General features: G+C 37.9%; 1 protein-coding gene across 2 annotated transcripts in view; it reads right to left on the bottom strand.

Annotated features, from left to right (window-relative positions):
• Positions 1-5,495: 5,495 nt before the first annotated feature.
• PIH1D3 (PIH1 domain containing 3) overlaps positions 5,496-25,403 on the bottom strand; it is a 37,601-nt gene continuing 17,693 nt past the window's right edge. For both annotated transcript variants that reach the window (XM_029930665.1, XM_029930664.1), the window contains exons 6-7: positions 11,342-11,427; positions 5,496-5,693 (exon numbers count right to left, since the gene is read on the bottom strand). In XM_029930665.1, the coding sequence (XP_029786525.1) occupies positions 5,564-5,693; positions 11,342-11,427 (216 nt within the window). In that variant the 3' untranslated portion in view covers positions 5,496-5,563. The remainder of the gene's footprint in view (positions 5,694-11,341; positions 11,428-25,403) is intronic.

Here is a 25,403-nt window from a genome sequence, read left to right as displayed (position 1 = left end):
CTAGATTTCTAAACACAGCTAAATTAATTTTTTTAAATTTTTTATTTTTAAGTAATCTCTACACCCACTGTGGGACTCGAATTCACAACCCTATGATCAAGAGTCATATGCTCTACCAACTGAGCCAGCCAGGTACCCCCTTCCCCAGCTAAATTATTATTCAAGAGTGACAGCAGTAAAAAACATTTCCAAAAATGAACTGAGAGGATCAAGAATTCACACACCCTTGTTGAAAGAAATACTGAAATATTTACTTCCAAAAAGGAAACACTGATGTGGAAAAGAGAATGGTGAGCCAGATATTGGTAAACATGTGGGTAGCTCTAAGTAAGCATTGTTTGTAAAAAAACAATAATGAGAATGATGAACAATTTGGGGCTATATAAGCAAAGTTGGAGGGGTGCCTGAGTGGCTCAGTTGGGTAAGTGTCTGACTCTTGATTTCGGCTCAGGTCATGATCTCATGGTTCCTGAGTTTGAGCCCCAAGTCAGACTCCACACTGATAGTGCACTGATAGTGTGGAGCCTGTTTGGTTGGGATTCTCTCTTTATCTCTCTCTCTCTCTCTCTCTCTCTCTCTCTCTCTCTCTCTCTCTTTCTCCCTTCTCTGTCCTCCTCACCCCCTCTCAAAATAAATAAATAGATTAAAAAATAAAAATTAAAAAAAACAAAGCTGGAGAGGCATGGTTTTGTTAAAATTATCTAAGTCCTTGAAATGTTTTAAGGGTGGGCAGAGTTTTGAGAAAATTTAGACATTTTAAGTAAAAGGAAAAGAAAAAACCAAAATGTGTAACTTCCAAACTGATAGGAGGAAAAAAGAATTAAAACAATGTTACTCATGGGAAAAGAAGTCATGAAAGGAGGGGGGAAAAGTGTAGAAAAAAGCAGAATAAGAGAAAAATCCCATGATAAGGGGATATAAATAAATCCAAATATATCATTAATAAAAATAAATGTGACTGGAGTAAAACATGTAAGTGTAAAAACAGAATCTTGTTTGCATTTAAAAATCCAAAATGTAGCTAAATTCTTTTCATAAAAGTTACCTAAAACATAAGGGCATAAAAATGATAGAAAACGATAAACCAAGCAAATACTAACCAAAATTGATATAGGTATGTTACATATAGAAATATACAAAAAGTATAATGCATGCAAAACATACAAAGTGACAAATATTATTAAGGATAAAGAGTGTTATAGTTTATTGATAACAGAAAGAATTCACCAGGAAGATGTAACAGTTCTAAATCTCTCTGCACCTAAATATATTGTTTCCAAATACATAAGGCAAAATTTGACTGAATTATGAGGAGATACCAACAAATCTATCATAGGAGGTAAATTTTAATCTACCTCTCCATGTTGATAGAGAAAGCAGACCAAAAATTAACAAGAATGTAGATTTGATCAGCCCGATTAAAAAAAAAATTCGGGGTGTCTGAGTGGCTTAATTGGTTAAGCATCGGACTTCAGCTCGGGTCATGATCTCGTGGTTTGTGAGCTCAAGCTCTGGGTCGGGCTCTGTGCTGACAGCTTAGAGCTTCTGATTCTGTGTCTCCCTCTTTCCCTGCCCCTCTCCCTGACATGCTCTGTGTCTCTCACTCACTCAAAAATAAATAAACATTAGCAAAAACCTTAATTGATGTTTATAAAATTCTATACCCAATAATTATAAAATACTCATTATTTAAAAATATACATAGACCGGAGTGCCTGGGTGGCTTAGTTGGTTAAGCATCCAGCTCTTGATTTCAGCTCAAGTCATGATCATGGGTTCAAGCCCCACATCCAGTTTTGTGCTGACAGCACAGAGCTTACTTGGGATTCTCTGCCTCTCTCTCTCTCTCTCTCTCTCTCTCTCTCTCTCTCTCTCTCTCTCTCTCCCCCTGTCCCTCCCTAGCTTGCTCACTGTCTCTCTCAAAAATAAATATTAAAAAATTTTTTAAAGTACACATAGATCTTTTATCACATTGTAATAAAACTAGAATTCCAAGAAACAAAAATAAAAAAAGAATTTTCTTGGAAATTAAAAGGTTATAAAATCAGTTTGTATAATATTATCCCATTTAGGGGAAAATAATATCTATGTTATGCATAAAAAGAGTCAAAAAGAGGCACTAAAAATGGTAAGAGTGGTTATTCATGGTTTGTTGGTTTACAGGTGATTTTTAGCTTTGCTTTATTTTTGTTTTTCTTATACGTTTATTTTTAGAGAGAGAGTGAGCATGAGTGTGGTAGGGACAAAGAGAGAAGGAGAGAAAATTAAAAGCAGGCTTTGTGCTGTCAGAGGAGTGCCGGACACAGGGTTTGAACTCTTGAACCATGAGATCATGACAGCAGAGACCAAGAGTTGAACACTTAACCAACTGAGCCACCCAGGACCCCAGCTTTGCTTTATTTTTAAAGAGCTTTTCTGTGTTGTTAAATTTTCCTGCTTGGAACATGTAAGCATATACATAACTTTTCTAATTAGAAAAAAAATCAATGATGAATCATTCTTAGGGTAATGTGTAGAATAATAAGTTGCCTGGCTATTGCAATAGAGGCATAACCAGTCTCATTTCCACTGTGGCATAATATAGTCTCTTTCCCAAAGCACTGAAAATAAAATCCAGTTTCCTAACCTCAGCCTGCAAGGTTCTACATGACATAGCTCCAGCCTACATTTCCAACCTTACCTCCAGTCACTCTCCCCAGACTCACACTACTGCAATGATACCGGCTTTCATATCCTTGAACTCTCCAAGTTCTTTGCATCTGGGTCTTCACATTTGCTACCCTTGTGCTGGGAAGCCCTGCTGCTCTCCTTACCCCAATATTCTCTTTGCCTGGCTAACTCCTACGTATTCTTCATGTTTCAGCTAAATCCTTAAGGAAGTCTTTTCTTCTCTCACTCCCCAGACGTAGTTGGGTTTCTCTGATAGATATTTTCAAAGTACTCACTCTAGGGGGGCCTGGGTGGCTTAGTTAGTCGAGCACCCGGCTTTGGCTTAGGTCATGATCTCACAGTTCATGAGTTCGAGCCCTGTGTACAGCTGTGTGCTGACAGCTTGGAGCCTGGAACCTGCTTCCGATTCTGTGTCTCCCTCTTTCTGTGCCTTTTCCCCGCTCATTCTCTCTCTCTCTCTTTGTCTGTCTGTCTGTCTCTCTCTCAAAAATAAACATTAAAAAATTTTTTATAAAGCACCCATTCCTTTCCTTCATACGAGTAAAAAGAAAGTTAAAAATACATGTTTATGTATTTATTTGGTTATTGTTCATATGTCTTGATAAACTGTTTGCTTTGAAAGGACAGGGACCCCATCTGGTTTGCTCACTGCTGTATCCCCAGCATCTGATATAGTGCCAGGCATGTGGTAAGTGCTCAGTGAATATTTGTTGAATGCCTAAATGAGTGAATGAACAAATGATTGATACCTCACAAGTGCTACTGGAAATTAATGGAACCAAAAAATGAACCAAAGAAGTTCATAAAGGAGAAGACTAATGATATGTCACAATTGTGGTTTTAACTTCCAGTTCTCTTGGTTATGGCTAAGATTCATCAAGAATTGCTGACAAGGGGCACTTGGGTGGCTCAGTCGGTTGAGTGTCTTTGGCACAGGTCATGATCTTGCAGTTTGTGAGTTTGAGCCCTGCATCAGGCTCACTGCCATCAGCACAAAAACTGTGGGTGCAGAGCCCACTTTGGATCCTCTGTCCCCTTCTCTCTCTGTCCCTCCCCCACAGTGTTCTTTCTCTCCCCTCCCCAGAAATAAACATTAAAAAAAGAAAAATGCTGACAAGATGAATTTCCTTTTGTCTTCTCCTTTCTACATTTGCTTTACTGGACTATTCCCCTTTAAGGAAAAAAGTCTTGGGAATTAGCTTAAAAATAAAACAGCAATGACAACAAAGTTGTTACTTCTGAGGCCAAGGACGGTGAAGTAGGATGGTGTGCAGATGGGTATAAATTACTGGATCACATTTCATTGTCTTGAAGCTCCGTTTCATTACATAATTGATACAGTACCACAAAACCAAAGCCCAATTCAAGTTGGCCTGGGTATGCTCTATCTTCTCTTCCAGGGACAACTTGTGCACATTCAGTCAGCTTGAATAATAATGGTCTTTGTAATTAGGGCCAGCACATAGGAAAAAGAGATACATTTTCCACTGACTCACTGTTGCTCTCTAGAGAAGAAAAATATTGGTTACTGCTTAGGTTTGCTCCAGAGTTTACACTGTAGGGTATAATCTTAAATTCTTAAAATACAGCCTTGAAAAAAGATGCTGAGGAAGCAAAGTAGGACACTCTTGTTCCTGTAACGTCGTGGACTTAAATTCACAGACACTAGTTCCTTTTAGTTAATCCCATCTTCAACTCTTGCCCCCCCCACCGCCCCACCCACAGAAGAATGTCATGGTGGTGATTTCAGTAACAAATTCTCTATAAGAGCTCATGTTGTAACACAACTACTTTTGACAAAATCTCAGTCCTTTCCTTCCATTAGCTCTAGTCACAAACTAGAGGCTTGGCAGTTATCTACATACATAAGTCTGGAAATATCTGCTTGAGTATTTAGACCCTTAATAGTTAACATAGAAGTGATAAACTTTCCAGTTTTCATCTCTTCTCAAAATTTCACTCTCCGGTAACTCCACTGTTCTACAGTGATGTGTGAGACCCAGTGACATGAGCTTTAAAATAAGATTTATTCATAAAGAATTCTGAAATAAACTTCAGCAATACAGTCCAGAAGGGACAGAGAAGCATTGACATAATTCATAAAAATAGTATGCCCAATTAGGAATAAAGATAGGAAACGAAAGAGAAAAGGTTTTGTAAATTCATCACACTTTTCTTTATAATCCTTTTAAATGTCAAGGATTTCAATACTAAATACACACACAGTAGCCCAAAAGGCATTGTTAGTAATTATTAGTGCACAAAGGGAAGAATATTTTTAACCTAAACAGATCCAGACACTGAAGGCAGGACTGAGGAAGCTAAGTAACACTGTGTGCTCTGAAGTATTTCTTATTCAAGTTAAACATGTTGTTTAGGATGGTGTACCAAACTATTTATAATCCTTTGTTATTTGTATATTCCAGGATTGTCAGAGCCTAACCAGAGAATACTGTAAATCATTTGATCAAATCAGTGAAAAGGCAACCAAATAAACTTTTCTGGCCATAATAATGACCAATTGCAATGGAACTGATTGTATCATAGTATAATTAATTGGCTTAAGTTCTTCAGACTACCAAAATAAGTGCACCAACAATTTCATGGGTCCTATTTCAGTTTGAATTGCCTATGCAGTAATCTGATTGGTTAACCTGTAAATTCTATCCAGCTATTAACAAAAAAATGGGATAGCTTATGAATATAAGAAAACAGTATTTCCCACCAGAGTAATTGGATGACTGTAAATGACCAGGATCTCGGTAGAATTGAATTTAGACCCTTTATGACATATGTCAGAATAATAAAGACGATAGGACATTAGCCCATTCTTCAAAGTTTTTTATTTTTTAGCAGTGCTGCTTTACCATGTTTCCCCCTTACTAATGAAGTTTCAGACGAAATTAATGAAATCCAAGTCTCTTTTCATTGTTAGAGTGACTTCAAGAGTCTCAGTCTCCAGGGTATAAAAGGCTTTGGCACTGTTGCATTCCACAGGGTGGGGAAGGGTTATCAACAGCTTCCTAAAAATCAAAACAAAACAAGACAAGAAACCTAGAATCAGCTTCCTAAAGTAATATCAAGAAGATATCACTTTTAATAAGATAATGGGAAGAAATGCACACCATCAAAAGGCTAGGAACCAAAAAAACCCAATATTTAGACACTGTAAGTACTGGTTCAAAAATGTGCCTAATTAATGCACATAATATATTGGCTTTTTTTTTGGCCTTAAAATCCCAAGCAGGGGTTTTGGTGCCCCCACTCTTTTTTTCAACATTGACCTCATTTTGCATTATATAAACATAGTCTCAAGCATGACTTATAGACAGAGGAATAGAGCCATTGCAACTTTAAGTTGGTTGGATAGATCTGTTGCCAGTCCTGCTTATGTGTACATGGAGTGTGACTGAATGATACAAATCTGAAAATGGAATGGTTCTATAATAATTTTGTTGACACAACCTCAGGCCAAATCTCTACTATAGGTATAGTTATTGAAATTCAGGCCTGGAATGATTTTAATACCAGATCAGTGAAAGTGCTTCTATGTGCTTGCTTCTGGTTCTTTGTACTAAATATTGACAAAAATCCCTGTGAGAGATTTCTGGGTTTATTTTGCAGTTGTGGGCTCCATTCCTGGAGAACTGTATGCTTTAGCTGCATTGCTGGGCTGAACCACCCATAATTCTGTCGTAGTGGTAGGAATCTGAATTATGCATGTGGTTGGCACATGCTGGATTCTGAAGAAAACTAAATGCATGAAACAGTTGTCACCTCACACTCTCCATGGAGAAGGCTTCAGTAGCTCTAGAAAAAGTGGACAGAAAAGCTCTTTTCAAAGGTATAGGACCCAAGTCAGTAAAGGAATCTGTATTTTTAAGGGTACTTAATGAATACTTGTGTAAAGAACTAATATTTGAAAACAAACTCTTGAAAACCAATTGCCTCCTCATTCATTTGCAAAGACCTAAGTTTAGGAAACTGGGTTCATTAAAAGTATTTATCACACATCTCTGTGTGATCACATTTCTCTAAAGGAGAACTTTTCTGTGACTCTTGCTCCATTCCAGACACTTGTAGTAGGAAAAACAGCTCTCTCCACCAGCAGTAATGATAATCATGATGTATTTATTTTACATTTAAAAAATGGAATGTTTGTTTATTTTTCAGAGAGAGAGAGACAGAGCATGAGAGGGGGAGGGGCAGAGAGAGAGAGAGAGAGAGAGAGAGAGAGAGAGAGAGAGAGACAGAATCAGAAGCAGGCTACAGGCTCTGAGCTGTCAGCACAGAGCCCAACCCAGGGCTCGAACTCACGAACTGTGAGATCATGACCTGAGACGAAATTGGACGCTTAACTGACTGAGCCACCCAGTAACCCCTCGTGATGTTATTTTAATATAGTATGTAATATTTGGCATCTCAAAAACTGGGTGCAAAAAATGTTTAAAATTTGTCTTTTTAAAGTTGTTTACAATACAGTTTGAGCTGGAGTTAGATTTGTTTTAGCCCTTATTCTACAAATGATAATATATGCACTTTAAAAATAAAGGAAAGCTGAGTGGTGGTAGCTTCATTGCACTAAAAGGCAACTATAAATCAGCTGAAGAAGGAGTTCCAATGATAATGTGCGCTTCTCTGTCCAGAGAGAAGTAAATTCAGCAGAGACAGTTAATGGCCATTAACTGGAATGATCCATCTATTCCTGCATTTCTGTCTAGTCCTTAGTAGTATGGCTTCACATACTAAGCTTCAGAACAACAGAAACTGTGCAACTTATTTAGGCTCTTAGGGGAAGGGAAGTATTTTTGTCTAGTCTGTTTTACTGCCTGATATCTGGATTGAGATTTATATGTAAACAAAATAAAATTCTACAAATACTTATCCATGTACAGTTAATTGAAGGACAGGACTATATCTCATCTTCATGTCCCCCCAGGGTCTAGCAGGAGACTTTATAATGTTTGTTGAGTGAATAAATAAATGAATGAAAAGCAAAATAACATTTGAATACCTACAATACATTAGTACTGTCAAATGTGAATAAACATTTAAACCAGATCCCTCTGTCTTTACATTGACAGTAAACTTGCTTTTAAGAAGCTACAGTTTAGGCACTGATCAAATGTTTTTCCGGTGTTACATTTCATTAGCAATTATTTAAAAGTGAATAATAATATATGAAAGTAAAGACAGAAGAATTATCTATACAGTGAACTCTGGTCTAGAGACTTACATACTTATATTAGCCAAGGCAAGTTGATGTTTCTTGCAAGAGATTGAAACACAGGACAACCTTGTTCTGTGCATATTCACATAATGCAGTTTTTATTTTATGTAGTTAATAAATTATTTTATCTCTGGGTTAACAAAAGACTTTTAACGGTAGAGAAAAAAACTAAGAGCTGATGGAGGGAGGTGGGTTGGGAATGGGCTACATGGGTGATGGGGACTAAGGAGGACACTTGTCATGAGCACTGAATGTCGTGTGTAAGTGATGAATCACTGAATTCTACTCCTGGAACCAATATTGCACTGTATGTTGACTAAAATTTAAATTAAAAAATAAATAGCTGGGTTTAAAAAACATGACTTTTTAAATGTTTTCTATCGGAGACATGACTATTTTCAAAGAAAGTACAGAAACAGCTACTGAGCTGACATTCAGCATTTCATTTTGAAAACATCTTTTGAGTCTGAACATCAGTCAATTCTCAATCACTTTGAATTAAAGGAGGACAGCAAAGGTGAGAATAAAACTGCATTCAACCAAAAATTAATTCATACTCGTCTTTACAATATGTTTTTACTATCACATTCAAGGAATTCATTTATGATATTCTTAGAATTAACTTCCAAAAATAGTGAAACTTCCTATGAAGACAAAAGTCCTTGGGAAATTATCCAATTTCCCCTATCTTTTTTCCTTTCCATCTACTCCCTGTTGGGAATCAACATTCCAAAACAAACAGTTTTTTAAAAATGAAGAACTTAAGACATTGATATATTTCTTTTGGTTGTACAATTCTAAAAGTCTGAGTTTTATTGATAGCTCTAACGCAATTGACTATCATTTGACTGATACTACCAGTCAATTCAGTTAAAATAGATTCATGTGTTCTGCCCTATAGATTCATGAACAGGATGTTTCTCTTATTTTTCTAGGGGTGAGTAAACATAGTGTGATAGGCTGTCAAAGTTAGAAACTAAAGAAAGTATATGTGAATGCCAATAAACTCAAAAACAAGGCACGTGTCCAATAACACAATTTCAGATAATAGCGTGGCTCCAAAGAATGTGCAAGGCTTTACCAAAAGTTACAAAAATGATAACAGCATATCTTCAGTCCTCTATCATAATTAATGATTTTTTTCTTAAAAGACAGCACCTTTCTGCCTATTTAATATATAAGAACAGTATGATCCCAAAATTCTAGTATAGGCCACATTCTACATAGACAAGTATCTCTGTGTGAGTCTTTCATTTGGTGGGCTCTGATAGACATCTGGAATGACAGCACAACAGCTGCCTGAAGATTGATGGTGAACTGCTAGGGGAACGGAAATTAACTCCATGGTGTGTAGATATGTATGTTCTTTTAACAAGTGCACCAATATCATGGAAGATTAACTGTTCATTTAAGCAACTTTCCTTGCAGAGGTTGTGTGGAAGAGTAAAAGCATGTATAATAGGAATGAAAAAATTACAATACTCCTTAAGGTGAACTGTAGGAATAGTGGATGTAATTTTAATAACATGAGACAATTTTTGTGAGAATATATTTTTGAAATTACATAAGTAATGAGAAAGTACTTGATACATTTCCATGTGTAGATCATTTTGGGCTAAATGCATCTACTATAGAAATCATGGTTAAGCTAGGTATGTGCATTGGGTCATTTATACATAGAAGTCTTTTGTATGAGGGATCTACTTTTTATTTTGTTTTGAAGTCCTAAGATCAACAGGGGAAAATTATGGATACTGAGAGTGGAAGAAAGAAAATGTGCCAGCAGCTGACTGCTCACCACATCCGGTTTGAAATGTTCATGAGTACTATCGATAGAACTCCCTTATGACCCAGCAATAGCATTGCTGGGGATTTACCCAAGAGAGACAGAAATGCTGATGCATAGGAGCACATGTACCCCAATGTTCATAGCAGCAATGTCAACAATAGCCAAAACATGGAAGGAGCCTAAATGTTCATCACCTGACGAATGGATCAAGAAGATTGGTACATATTCACGATGGAGTACTACATGGCAATGAGAGGGAATGACATATGGTCCTCCGTAGGAAAGTGGATGGACCTTGAGGGTGTCATGCTGAGTGAAGTAAGCCAGGCAGAGAAGGACAGAAACCATATGTTTGCACTCATAGGTCTAGCAGGAAAACAAGAGAGACCTAATGGAGAACACGGGGGAGCAGAGGAGGGAGAGAGAGTTGGGGAGAGAGAGGGATGTAAAATTTGAGAGACTATTGAATACTGAAAATGAACTGAGAGTTGAAGGGGAAGGGGGAGGGGGGAAAAGAGGTGGTGGTGATGGTGGAGGGCACTTAAGGGGAAGAGCACTGGGTGTTGTATGGAAAACAATTTGACAATAAAATATTATGGGAAAAAAAAAAGAAATGTTCGTGAGTAACGAAGAACCACTGCAATCAACCAAAGTGTACTCACTAGTATACATTCAGATGAGGAGAGAAACAAGCAGGGAGATATTTAGATATTTTATCTAGCACACACCAGTTTCCATGGATTCCCTCTTTATAAACTTGTTTTTGAGAGACAGGACTGATTTGTCCAGGTTTCAGTATAAACATTTGTATTAGAATCTTACTGTAGGTGTTGAGTTTTGAAAGATAATTTGAACCTGTGTAACAAGAAGACTATTTTGAAAATATCAAAATGTTTAATTGGATTATTCCATTGTCACCTGTATTCCTTTTAAATGTATTTACACTACTTGGGGAGCGAGTGATATATTTGTTAGATTAAACATTTTTTTAAAATATTCATTTATTTTTGTAAGAGAGAAAGCTGGGGAGGGGCACAGAGAGAGGGAGACAGAATCCAAAGCAGGCTCCAGGCTCTGAGCTGTCAGCTGTCAGCACAGAGCCAATGTGGGGCTCAAACTCACTAGCTGTGAGATCATCCCCTGAGCCAGATGTCCAACCAACTGAGCCACCCAGGTGCCCCAATTTGTTAGAATTTTTGCTTTAAGGAATTGATGACAAGATTTTTCTGTTAATTTTTAGATGGATACAATCAAATTGAACTTTAGAGTCCCCCAGTAACCAAAAAGTTTAAAGATATTGCTTCTCTTATTCCATCACTGTACAAAAAGCCACAAGCAATACTTAAAACAAGAGATTTTCATCTCTACTTATTTTTTCTCAAAGATAAGTAAACTATATCTGAATGTCAAAGACTGTATTTTGGTGGTATTAACCTACTCTAAATGTATGGGTGCAAAGCAGAAAAAAAACTCGGTGTTTTAGGTGTTTCAAAAAATATATATACATAGATCAAACATCTGAATGAATAATGACTTTTTCGCTTTCCGTCAGACTTTAGGAGTGATGAAAAATAACAATGTACACTTTAAGAATGTTGATTAAAGATTCATTAATATTTTAATACATTATTCTAGTGCTAAGCTTTACTCACTTATTAGGAGTGCGAAGATCAAGAATCATTTCCTGGATATCAATTTCAATTTCAGAAGGGTTTGTATTCGGCAGTTTAGTTTTAATCTGAAAGAGAAAATGAGAAGAAAAATACTTTTCTCTTGAAGAACAGTTAATTTGAAGAAGGTAGGAAGTATGGGGAAAGTTAATGTTTATTACATTTCAGCTATGTGCACAGCTAGGCCTTTTCCTAATTAGAATCTTGAGAGGAAAGATTACCCACATTTTACAGATGGAGAAACTGAGATGCAGAGGAGTTTAATAAGTGGCCCAATGGCAACTGTCTGCAATTGAACTAAGGTTCCTTGCCTGTAACTTTCATTGTCTGAAGATGCATACTAGTGCACCTGCTAAGGTTGGGGACTTTCAATGGACTTTATACCAGTGGGCACTTTGTATAAAAAGTGGTTAGTTTTCATGTTGGGTGTAGGTTGGTGATGTTAATTGCAGTATCCTGGTATAAACTCCCATACCATGTTTCCTAGAGAAGTGTAGGAGTCCATAAAAGTCCTTAACATAACAAAAGAAATAACGACATGATCCCTACACATACACACACACACCCCACACCCTACACACACACACACACACACACACACACACACACACACACACACACACACACACACAATGGGACTATTTGTTGGTTTGGCAAGATTTCACTTAAAAATGTCATATTTCAATTACCACATGACCCAGCAATTCTACTCCTGGGCACATACCCGAGAGTATTTAAAAACCAGGTGTTCAAACAAAAACATATACATGATGTTTCTGTTCACAGCAGCATTATTCACCATAGCTTGACTAAGAGGCACAAACAACCCAAATTTGCATCAACTGATAAATGGATAACCAAATTGCAGTTTATCCATACAACAGAATATTTTTCAGCCATAAAAAGGAATGAAGTACTATTACATGGATGAACCTTGAAACATTAAACTAAGTGAAAGAAGCCAGGCACAAACAAAGTCACATATTTTAGGACCCTATATATATATGAAATAACCAGAATAGGTAAATTTATCGAGACTGAAAACAGATTGGTGCGTGTCAGATGCTGAACAGGGAGAAAAGAGGGATGACAGTTTAACAAGTACAGATTTCCTCCTGGATTGATGAAAATGTTCTGGAATTAGATACGGGTGATGATCGCACAACATTGTCAATGTACTACATGTAATTACAGTAAATTTTATATTGTGTATTTTACCACAGTACAAAGTCTCATCTCTCACTCTAATTAATTCCTTTTTTGATAGAAGTTCATGATCTGTCTATCTAAGACACCATGGCATATGGTTTATATAAACAAACAAAAACAATTTAAGGTTAAGGTAAATTATGAAGCCTTCTCTAAAATGAGCCAGAACATTTGAAATATTAGACATCTGGTGATTTAAGAACTGGAATTATAAGGATAAAAGCATTGGGCTATAAGGGAAACACATATCAAATAAGTAATGGGAAAACTGGAATTGTTTGTAAGAAGCTTAAAGTAGGCAATAGTGTTTTTGCAACATGAAGCATGTGGACCACGTCTGTGAATTACATTTTACCTTATTAAATCTCTATCTAAAAATAGTTGTAAATAGAGTCTAGAGGTCCTATTATCTAAATATATCCTCTGGGGTGCCTGGGTGGCTCAGTTGGATAAGCGTCCTACTTCAGCTCAGGACATGATCTCATGGTTCATGAGTTCTCTACCCCTGGCCGGCTCTCTCACACACACACTCTCTCTGTCAAAAATAAATAAACATTTAAAAAATCAAATATATCCTCTGGCTAATATTTTCCTTAAACAAAGAATTACCTCCTAATTTATATTTGAAAATTCACAACTTCATAGTTACAGATGTTTTAAGGAGAGAAATAGAGCACTTCTTTTTTCAAAAATTTTTTAAGTTTACTTATTTTGAGAGAGGCAGAGAGAGCACAAGCAGGGGAGTAGCAGAGAGAAATAGAAAGAGAGAGAGAATGCCAAGCAGGCTCCACAGGGTCAGCACAGAGAACGATGCAAGGCTCAAACCCACAAAACTGTGAAATCATGACCTAAGCAGAAACCAAGAGTCGGGCACTCAACTGACTGAGCCACCCAGGTGCACTATATTTCGTAAAGAGGTAGTTAAGGTGCTCTACCTCAAAGTAAATGAGCAATGTATTGGATGAAGAAAGACCCATCTTTACTGTAATAACTTGCAAATCTGATAGTTGAGATGTTCTTTTGCTGCAGGATGACTTATATTACCTGGACCAAGGGATATAAATATTTATTTATTTAGTCTTAAATGTTTAGATCTTTTAAGGTAAAAGATTATTTCCCCAAGGTTGAAATGATATTTGAGGAATAAAAAATAATATGACGTATGTGAATATAGATGAAACTTTTGGGTAGAATTTCAAAGTGGTTCTGAAAATCACTTGCAACTCTAGTGAAGGGTAATTCAGAAACAATTTTTCCTCTTGAGAAAATTAAAATTGCGTACTAAAATGGTTACAGAGGATGGACAGGAAGGAACAAATTAAGTGGAATCATACACATTAATATCTCATAAAATAGGAAGTTCAATAAGGAATCTTAACAGAAAAACTCCTGAAACATGAATCAGACTTCTTTAGAAAGACTTGTAATGAATTCCTGGAAAACAGACATGGTTATTTATTGACTTCTAACTGATTGTACCCAAGATCTAACTAGTCCAACCTTAGTAAATACCATATGTCACTGACCAATCAATTAAAGGGGTTGATGTTCCTTTTTCTGAGCACAGAGCCCATTGCGGGGCTCAAATCCACAAACTGAGATCATGACCTGAGCTGAAGTCAGAGGCCCAACCAACTGAGCCACCCAGGCACTCCTGATGTTCCTTTCTTTAGAGACAATGTAAATTGATTTACTTAAAGGATTAATTATTTTAATAAGTAAACTAAGGAAAAGTGCTAAAATTTTCATTAGGAAACTTTCAACCTTTGGAGTCAAAACTTGGGTTGGAATTCTGTTTCTGTCGCTTAATAGTTATTTATTGCTTATTAGGTATCTATTGTTGTATAACCAAGACCTATTACACTCCCACCAATTTATGGCTTAAAACAATATGCTTTATTATCTCACACATTTTCTGTGGGTTAGGAATTTCAGAGTAGCTTAGCCAGGTACTTCTGGCTTAGAGGATATAATGAAGTTGTAATCAAAGATATTGGCTGGAGGCTGCAGACACCTGAAGGCTTTATTGGGGCTAGAGGATCTGCATCCAAGATGGCTCACTCACATGGCCATTGGCAGAAGGCCTCAGTTCCTCACATGGACCTTCTCCATAGGGCCAAGGACTGTTTGGTGTCCTTACACCACTATAGCTGTTTTCTCCCCAGAGTGAATGATCCAAAAGATCAAGGCAGAAGCAATGTCTTTTTTTTAAAACATAGCTTCAGAAATGATATTCTTTCATTTCTGCAATATCCTATTGGTTATACAGGCCGGGCCTATTCAGTGTGAGAGGGGACTACACAAAGGGAAGAATATCAGGAAGTGAAAATCATTAGGGGCCATCTTGTAGGCTGGTCACTACAGTACCCATCACTAACTTCAGTTCAAATCTCTGCCTTCTGGCCTTGTAAATAAAAAGTAAAAGGTAAAAGTCCACCACTCTAAGGTTTATGAGATTCTTTCTTTCCACTTTCAGCCTGTCTTCAGGCAAATAGTCAAAACTACTTGCTTAGTCTGTCTCTGGGAATTCACTTTGGGGTTTTCCTGTGATAGGTAAAGGTAGGTCAAATTGCTTGCATGGTCCTTCATTTATTCACCTCTATGTGTTGTAGCAGAACTGGCCTATATACCAAAGTGTTCGGGAGGGGAGGTCATTAATGTGGGATTATCATTGTAAGTTTTAAATGTTCTGTTTATGGTTTTGTTCTTATAATATATTTATATGACAAGATGGTTCCTGAAGAGATAATATTCCTATAACTTGTAAATGATTAGTACAGGCTCCCCAGCTGTTCAGATAAGTGCTGTGATCATATATAAGATGTTGGAAAATCGAAATGAGGACGCCAAATGGCAAATGTTCCATGGAAGTCATCCATTCTATGTTTCCTCTTGAATCGTCATTTACTGACAACCAGAACAGAAGAATAAATAAAATATATCTTATATGTAACTTGGTCAGTCTATGTATGCTATTTACTGAAATTCCATTGAGGCTTAAGATATGCAGAAAGGTTTGGGCTGAAAATTTAAAAGATATTCTTATTTAATTTATGGGTTCTAGATATTATAAAAATATTTTTATTTGACAGAAATACAGTAACCACCTCAAATATATATGATTCTTAGCAAAGAAGTTAAGACAACTTTTAAAGTGTTTATTTATTTATTTGAGAGAGAACATGGGGGAGGGGCAGAGAGAGAAAAAAAGAATCTCAAGCAGGCTCCAGACTGTTAGCCCAGAGCCTGATGCAAAGCTTGAACTCACAAACCATGAGATCATGACCAGACAAGTCAGAGGCTTAACCCACTGAGCTGCCCAGGCACCCCAAGTTAAGACTATTTGAGTTTCCATTTGAAACATAGTATGAGGAAGGTTTTTTTTTTAAATGTTTATTTATTTTTGAGAGACAGAGCACTAGTTGGGGACAAGCAGAGAGAGAGGGAGATACAGAATCCAAAGCAGGCTCCAGGCTCAGAGCTGTCAGCACAGACCCCAATGTGAGGCTCAAACCCATGAACTGTGAGATCATGACCTGAGCTGAAGTCAGTCGCTTAACCAACTGAGCCATCCAGGTGCCCCAGGAAATTTTGATCAACAAAAAATGTTTGGGTATGTCTCATTCTGAATTGCTTCAGTAATTTAACTTCCCCTTGTTTAACTATGGAAACCCATGTTTAACTACAGAGGTATTTTGCCCATTGCAGTCCTCTAAGTATTTCATTAAAATTCTCATGAGCAATAATGATCTATATGAAAATGAAAAAAAAAATTAAAGGTGACGAGTCCTTACTTTGCAATTATATAAATATTTACCACAGAAGAATAAAAATATAGAGGTATGTGTTCTCTAAAACTAGGACACAAAACCAATAGATAATTTTTAAACTAATGGATAAATTCTCTCCGATGTTACTATACTGAAACATTCCAGTGCTATACTGCCATGCTTGTCTCATGTGATCCTGGTAGAATAGTACCTCTTCTCTCACAGGAGCCCAGAGAGGCTCAGCTCACTCTGGTGTAACAAGACTCATCTATAGGAACTCCCTATCTCTACTGGCACCTACTATCACCCCCAAACACTCACAGCCTCACTACTACTGTCTTGAGATTACCAGAACTAAATCCATTATACTTTTGTCTTTATTTGTCAGTAAACACAAGGAGCCTCAGACTCCCAAGTTCTTGCTTATCATCTAATAATTACCAACTGGAACTTCATATCTCTGATTTTGGTTCCATTTCCTACCCCTCACCAATTCATGAAATCCTTCCATTATGTCCTCTGGAACATACAGTACATGACCCCTTATCTTTTAGCCTCTTTGAAAATTCCCTTCTATTTCTTGAAATCTGGATCTCCCTGATGACACTACTTCCCTTAGTCTTCTCAATTGGTGCCTATTTTTTTCTCCCATCCCCCTTATATCCCTGGGCCTGCCCCTTCCGCCTAGGTTTTTAAAAATAAATCTCATGTCTTCACCCTATTCACCAATTACCCTCCTTGTTGCAATTATCTACCAGTTCCTTGGCTATACCCCAATCCTGACTTCTCTGAGAATAATCCTTTGTTCTGTATTTATAGTTCTAACATTGAAGTGCTGTCTTTGATCTTGGTGATTTATATATCCACTTAACCTTTCCAATGTCCTAACCTCACTTTCTCATGTCCTTCAAGTCTCTGCATAAATATTCCCTGCTCAGTGAGGCCTTGCCCAACTGGGGTACCTGACTGGCCATGTTGGTAGAGCATGTGACTTTTGATCTTGGGGTCATGAGTTCAAGCCCCACTTTGGGCATGGAACCTACTTAAAAAAGTTGTAGCTACTACCAACCTTTTCCTACTTCACAGCATTTATTGGCTTTCAGTGTACAATAAAATGTACATATTTTGTTTATTTACCTCTCCCTCTAGAAGGTATGATCTGTTAGGGCAATGATACTGGTGTTTTGTTTACCTGATATCTTCAGTGCTTAGAACAGTACCTGGCACATCATAGACACTCAGTAAATATTTGTTGAGTAAATGAATAAATGCAAGGATGGTTCGATATTAGGAAATGTAATACAATTTACCAATAGATCAAAAGTAAAAGTATCATATTACCTCCTCAAATGTTAAAAAGGCACTTGATCACATTCATCACCCATTCCTTCTTAGAACTCTTAATAAAATCAGAATAAAAGAGTAGTTCCTTATCACACAACCCAAAAAGTGAGCATCTAAATGAGTAGTTGAACGAGGAAAGACTAGAAACATTCTAATTAAAGTTAAGAGAAATAATGACCAACACTTACCACTCTAATGTAATATAGTTCTACAGGTACTGAGCAATGAAATTAAAACAAGAAAAACATAGGAAGTAAAAGTGTCATTATCTGAGGAAAGAATATTCCAACTGGAATAAACAGCAAAGTAACAGAAAGTAACTTGGCACATGGGGATGCCTGGGTGGCTCAGTTGGTTAAGCGATCAACTCTTGATTTTGGCTCAGGTCACGATCTCGCAGCTTCGTGAGTTTGGGCTGCTCATTGGGCTCCACAGGTTGATAGTGCAGAGCCTGCTTGGGATTCTATCTCTCCCCATCTCTCTTTGTCTCTCTCTCTCCCCCTCTATCTCTTTTTCTCTCAAAATAAATACATAAGGCTTTTTTAAAAAGGAGGTAACTTGGCACATTGAAGGATCAGAAATAAGGCCAGGGTGTCTAGAATAAAATGAACAAGGAAGAAAAGGTGGTATCAGATGAAACTGAAAAAGTAGGTAGGTATCGAATCATATATGGCCTCATAGGTCAAGATAAGTTTAGATTTTGTTCTAAGTGCTGTAGGAAGCCACTGAGGGTTCTGAACAAGAATTGATGTGATCTGATTTACTCCTAAATAGGTTTTTTCTGGACACTGTGAAAAGGCTACAAGAAAGCAAGAGTGGAAGGAGGGAGATGAGACAGAAGGAAATCATAATGGTCCAGGTGAGAGATGATGATGGTTTGGAACATTAGATGGATTTAGACTATATTTCGAAAGTAGAGCCAGCAAGACTTGCTGGTGGATTGCATGTGAGGTATAAAGGAAAGAGGAATGAGGGATGATTTAGGTTTTTAGTTTGAGCAGTTGGGTGAATGTTATTGCCATTTCCTGAGATGATGAAGATCAATGAGAAAGAAGTTTGGGGAAGACAATTTAGAGGTCTGTTCTGGATATGGTAGTCTTGGGCTGCCCATTAAACAAGTGAGAGATGTCAAGTAAGCAGTTGGTTATATAAATCTAAAGCTTCTGGGAGAGCTGAAGACTAGAGAAATAGTGTTTAAAGCCATAGGACTAGATGGAAAAAAAATAGGGAAAAAAAAGACATAGGTCTTTTTCAGAGACCTAGAGAACTTTAGGCAGGAGAGGAAAAGCCAGTGATTTGGAAGTCAAAGGAGATGAGGAATGCCCAGTGATTCTGTAGGAAAACCAGAAGAGAATGTGGGGGTGGGGTCATTAAAGCAAAGGGGAAAGCATGCCTTAAGAAGAAGGAAGTAATCAAAGGGGTAGAATACTGCTGAGTGGTCACCCTCATAACCTCAACCCCTCTTTTTCTAATTTTGTTCCGGACAACTTTTGTTTTTAGGATTGTCCCTCGTATTGCAGGATTTAAGCATTTCTGGTCTCTAAGTACGAAGTGCCAATAACATCCTATAACCAAAAATGCCTCCACCCATTTCAAAATGTCTTCTGCGGGCCCATACCATGACTATGTTTTTACTATTTGTTCATTCACTCTAGAGACACACAGCAGGCACTCACTATATTACATAAGCAAATGAATGGATCTTTGTCATCAACTGAGAAGCATTCTCTCCTATCCTAAAACCCACCCTCTAAATCCTGCCTCCTCCTCCTCAACAACCATCTCCTCTCTTGCCTCCCTTTCATTGCTAAGCTTCCTCAAAGAATGATCGACATTTGCTGCCTTCTCTCCTTCACTTCCTGTTCCCTTCTCAGCTTTTTTCAGTCTAGTGTTGGCACCCACCACACCACTGAAGCTGCTGTCTTCCAAAGGTCACCAAAGGCTTCTTAACTGATGAATCTAAAAATTCCTCCTGCACCCTAATCCTGCTTTACCCCCCCTATAGTGGTAGAAACTATTATGGATTTCCTCCATCTCTGAATATCTCTTACATTTTCGCTTCCCTTCTCCATCCCTCAAATATTTACAGTTTCCTAGGGTCAGTCTGTCAATCTGCTTGCATGAATTCAGAAATTTCTGCCAGTTCTGGTTCAAGGATTCCAGACCATGTGATTCAGACATTTTGATGAACCCTCCTCAAAATGGCATCATCAGAATGTAAAATTACTGACCTTTTTTTAACCAATATATATATAAGACATTCTTCACTTTTATTTCATACCTGACCTTAAGCCCATCTAAAATTCTCCCCCATCTCGCTCTCTTCTCACCCCATGTGCATTCTGCATGTAACTCTCTCATTATGTATTAGGTATTAAATGTATTTAAAATTTAAATACTTCTAACTTTCATAATCAGATATATATTAAATATATACAATTATGTTATCTTTTAAGAAGGTATCCACTCCCCTACCATCATTATGAAAGAATGCTATGATATTAACTATAAATGTATGTATATTATACTATTATTAGAAGTTTAATTGAAGGTTTACTGTGCTGCTGGGAACTGAAAATAAGGAATTGTATTACAGTTCAAATATGCGTCTCCCTGACACACAGTCTGACTTGCAATGAATCAAATAGAATAATCAGAAAGCCTGCAAAAATGGTGTCCATCCTTCAGAAGTTAAATCGAAAAGAGAATCCATTCAATTATCATGGAGCCAAATCTATTTATTCATTAGAAGTAAACAAATATGACTGTTTTAACCTTAAGAGAGAAATTAGGATTTGAGAAGCAGACCATTCAGGAAACAAGTGGATTCTCAGAAGATAGGCAGACACATTTTTCCGAATGATTGATAGCCTTTCCGAGATGAATACGTGTGATAAACATGAGACTCCTGGTTGTGTCTGCCAGATAGTGACCGACTCCTGTCCCATCCCTGACTCTCACCCCATTCTTGGTGAAACTTAGAGATGGAGTAAGGCTCATATCCCTGTGAAGGAAGTGATGATGAAAAAGAAACAGACTCAATGGCTTGTTTTGTAGGTCATATCAGAATGTTCCCTTATCAATATGGATGCATTGAAACAGAAGAACCAAAATATTATGTATCCACTGCTCAAAATGAGTATCAAGCTATGTGCAGGCTGCTTTTCCCATCCCCTAGAACAAACAATGGGTCATTTGGCAGAATATCAATAACTTTCGGCTTTTAGAGATAATTTGCTGTTCAACACGCCTGGGTGAAAATGGGAATCCGCTGACCTACTTACCACTGCACACATCCCCCTTCCTACCACGAGTAGTCTTCTGAGGGAAGACAGTCTATCTTCCTACATACCTTTGATACCTAAAGTTCCTTTCTCCATGGCCCCCAACTGGCGTCCAAGAGGTCAGATACTTCAATCAGCCCTATTTCTCAAGGGTAGGCAGTTCCCTATTCTTTGCCACATTGTTCCTATTACAGTTTTTGGGGTTCCCTTGTAATCATTGTTTTTATCTCTAAAGCCACGATCCAGTGTCAACCTCACTTCATTAAGCTGATTCCTCTTGGTTTTCGATACCTGGCTTGGGACTGGAGTGAGAATCCAGTGCCTCTGTTTGAACTCTGTCTCTGAATGTTGACCCCATCCCAAGGGCTATGTCTTCTGTCCTCAGTCCCATTTTTGAAAGTTTACTAGTATCCCTCTCAATCCCTCCCCCACTCCAAGCATACATGTGCTACTTAAGATCCACTCTTCTTTATTCCAAGCCCAATACAAACCCAGCACTCTGTAGTAGGGTTTTTAACACGTCAGAGAACACCAATTCAGAAAATCAACATCTCCAGTCCCTGTCTTTGAGTTCCACATGGATTTATATATCTAACAGCCTTCCGGAGACTTCCAGCAAGATTTGTTATAGACAGTTCGAACTTGATATAACCCAAACTTAATATATTTCTCTTAGAACTCTTTCTTCTTTCTTTTGTATTGCATTCCTGATCCTCATACCACAAACAAAGTTGTTCATTCTTATTCCAGAAGTAATAGATGGTAATTGTAAATAAAATGTAAAATTCGGATGAACAAAAAGAAATAAAAACCAGCTCTAAGACTACCATCCAGAGACAAACCACTTTATATTCCCTTATATTGATTCATGTCATCACCATTTACCCAGCCACCCAAACTAGAACTCTTAACTCCTATTTCTCCCCTACATATCCCATTTGACAACTTTCCATATGTGGAATTTGAGAAACTTAACAGAATACCTTGGGGGAAAGGAAGGGAAAAAATAGTTTCAAACAGAGAAGGAGGCAAACCATAAGAGACTCTTAAATGCAGAGAACAAACTGAGGGTTGATGAGGGGTGGGGGAGAGGGGAAAATGGGTGATGGGTCTTAAGTTGGGCACTTGTTGGGATGAGCACTGGGTGTTGTGTGTTAAGTGATGAATCACGGGAATCTACCCCCGAAACCAAGAGCACACTGTATACACTGTATGTTAGCTAACTTGACAAGAAATTACATTAAAAAAATAAATCCTATCAGTACTACTTCTTAAATGCCTACTTTGCTCTCTATCCCTACTGCCACCCTCCAGGGGCCTACCTCTCTCACCTGAATTAGTGATGTTGTCTATCAGTTGGTACCAATCTTCCTAACTCACACTCATCTCCTACCATCATCTCTGCCAAATTTTCCACAATAATCCACCACTAATCTTCCTAACTCACACTCATCTCCTACCATCATCTCTGCCAAAGTTTCCACAATAATCCACCACTAGAGTTGTCGGAAATACACATCTAATTGTTTAACTCACCTCCTTTAAGGTGTTTAGTAACTCTAATGCCCACAAAAGTTCACATTTCATGGTGTCTTAGTCTGTTGCAGCTGCCATAACACTATACTATGGACTGGAATACTGAGAATGCCAGAAGTGCCAGCTGGTTGGTTTCCAGTGAGAGCTCTCTTATCTGCTTGCAGAAAGCTACCTTCTCACAGCATGCTCACATTGCCCCAAAAGAGACTAAAGCAGAGCAAGCTTTCTGGTATCTTTGTATAAAGGCACTAATATTGTGAAGGCATGTAAACCTAATTACCTCTCGAAGGTTCCATCTCCAAATACACCACAGTGGGGGTTAGAGCTTCAACATATGAACTTTGGGAGGATGCAATTCAGTCCAAAGCACATGGTATGACATTCAAGGGCCTTTACAAGTAGCTCCAAGTTGTTTATTCTGTTTTATCTTTTATTACTCCATGCCAGTGTATTCTGGGGCTCCAAGAACATCACAAATAGTTCTCAAAACACATCATATTCTTTCATAGCACTATGCCTTTGCTCATGCTGCTGTTTAATTTGCTCAGTTTTTCTACCCTCACAAACTATTATGGACTTCAAATGTCCAGGCCAAATGCCACGTGTATTGTGAAGTCTGCTTGGACTACTTCTTTGCACCCATATCACTTTATACACACTGCTATCAAACTCAAATTGCTTGGGTTCAAATCATAGTTCTACCAGATTCTAAGTGTGTGACCTTACACAAGCCACTTAACTTCTCTGTACTTCAGCAACCTCATCTGTAAAATGAAAATAAGAGCACCTATTTCATAGGGTCCATGTGGGGATTAATGATTTGATATATACAAAGGTTGCAGAGAAATACCTGGCACATAGTAACCATTATAGAAATTGTTTTGCTATTATTATTATTTCATGTTAAGTGAAAACAATCTGGATAAAAACGCTTATTCATAGACTGTGAATGTAGGGAGATGGCTCTGCCATGACACCGCAGTGACCTTGCACTAGCCAGATAGGCCACATAGGCAAGATTCAACTACAGTCTGCCCCAAGTCTTGGCAGGACATCCTGTGATCCTCTTGGAACGTGGAGAGATAGACAGTCTTGTGAGGAGTTGCCTCAAGGCTGTTTCCTATGTCTTTCTGCCTTGTGGGAGGCTCCTTATCTTGTGGGAGGCCATTTCTCACCCTACCCCCAGATTCTTTTTGCCTCCCTCTTCTTGGGTATAGATGCAGGCTATAAAATAGTTCAGCTACAATCTAGGATTGGCTCTTCAGCAACAGAGCACTCTACTGCCTGTGTCACCTGTCATCTGGCTACTTTAGTTTGATGTCCTGTGGGGCAAAGGGAGATGACACCATACTGATGTTTCTTATGCTGTCTGTGTAAGTAATCAACTATATGCATTGGGGCTCACTGTTTCCTTATTGGTGGATCTATGGAAGTCTGCTGCTGCTTATGGATTACTTGGTATCTTGACAGTAAGCTCCTTGAAAGGAGAAACTTACCTATTTATTCAACCCTATATACTGAGTATCTGGCCTATGGCAAGTGCTCAGTATTTGTTGAATTATAAAATATAGCAAGATGCCTGGGTGGCTCAGTCGGTTAAGCATCCAACTCCTGATCTTGGCTCAGATCATGATCTCATGGTTCGTGGGTTTGAGCCCCACATCAGTCTCTGTGGTGACAGCGCGGAGCCTGCTTGGGATTCTGTCTCCCTCTCTCTCTCTCTCCCTACCCCTCCTCAGCTCACTCTGTACCTTTCTCCCAAAACAAATAAACATTTAAAAAAATACGTAGCAAACAATGGTAAATATGTATTCAAGGATATATATATATATATCAATCCCCTGACAGTGGGATGTTTGCAGGGACAGATGGAAAATATAGAGAACAAAAGAGAAAATTAAAAATAATAAGGTAAAATAGAACAAAACAAGGTTACTATACTGGTGAGGCTTAAAGAAAAACATACATGTTACCTAGGAGGAAAAAGCCTTCTGGCTCTCTTATTATTCTTCCATTAATTTATATGAGTATTTGATACCCTGCAAGCTTGACCTTATTTTCTCAACTGTACTACAAGGAGAAAAGGCTAGATAAGCATCTTTTAAACCATATTCCAAAGAGCCCCAGTTTTTCTCCTAGGAGCTACCTCATGGGTAATAGTACCCTTTGAATGAAGGCAGGGGTACTTTTATGTGTTTTATATGTTGGGTTTTCTCATAGAATTTTGTTTGAAGTAAATGGTTGGCAGCTAAAAACAAAACAAACCTGCAAACTTAGCTGTAGCTGTAAAATTAATGTACAGCATAGTTACTAATACCATATTGAATACTGAGAATCTGCTAAGAGAGTACATTTCAGGTGCTCTCAACCACACACACACACACACACACACACACACACACACACACAGAATGCACACACACAATGCTAAGTGGGTGAGGAGAGGCTATGTTAATTAGCTTGACTGCAGTAATTTCACTATATATGTGTATAAAATCATCATGTTCTACATTTCATTCTATTTTATTTTTTATGTTTTTATTTATTTTTGAGAGTGAGAGAGAGACAGCATGAGCAGGGGAGGGTCAGAGAGAGAGAGGGAGACACAGAATCCGAAGACAGGCTCCAGGCTCTGAGCTAGCTGTCAGCACAGAGCCCGACGCAGGGCTTGAACCCACGAACTGCGAGATCATGACCTGAGCCAAAGTTGGACACTTAAGCGACTGAGCCACCCAGGTGTCCCTACATGTCATTTTAAATACATACAATTTTTACTTAAAACATTAAATGCCTAAATATAGATTAAAGCAAGGGAAGCTTGGTAGCTATGAACTCAGGGAGAGGAGTAGCAGTCATGATTTGGATAATGGAGCTCCTTGGCTTGGGGTTAGAAGGAAAGAA

This window comes from Suricata suricatta, chromosome X (assembly GCF_006229205.1).
Source record: "Suricata suricatta isolate VVHF042 chromosome X, meerkat_22Aug2017_6uvM2_HiC, whole genome shotgun sequence".
Taxonomy (NCBI): domain Eukaryota; kingdom Metazoa; phylum Chordata; class Mammalia; order Carnivora; family Herpestidae; genus Suricata; species Suricata suricatta.
This window is presented reverse-complemented; position numbering and strand designations above follow the sequence as displayed.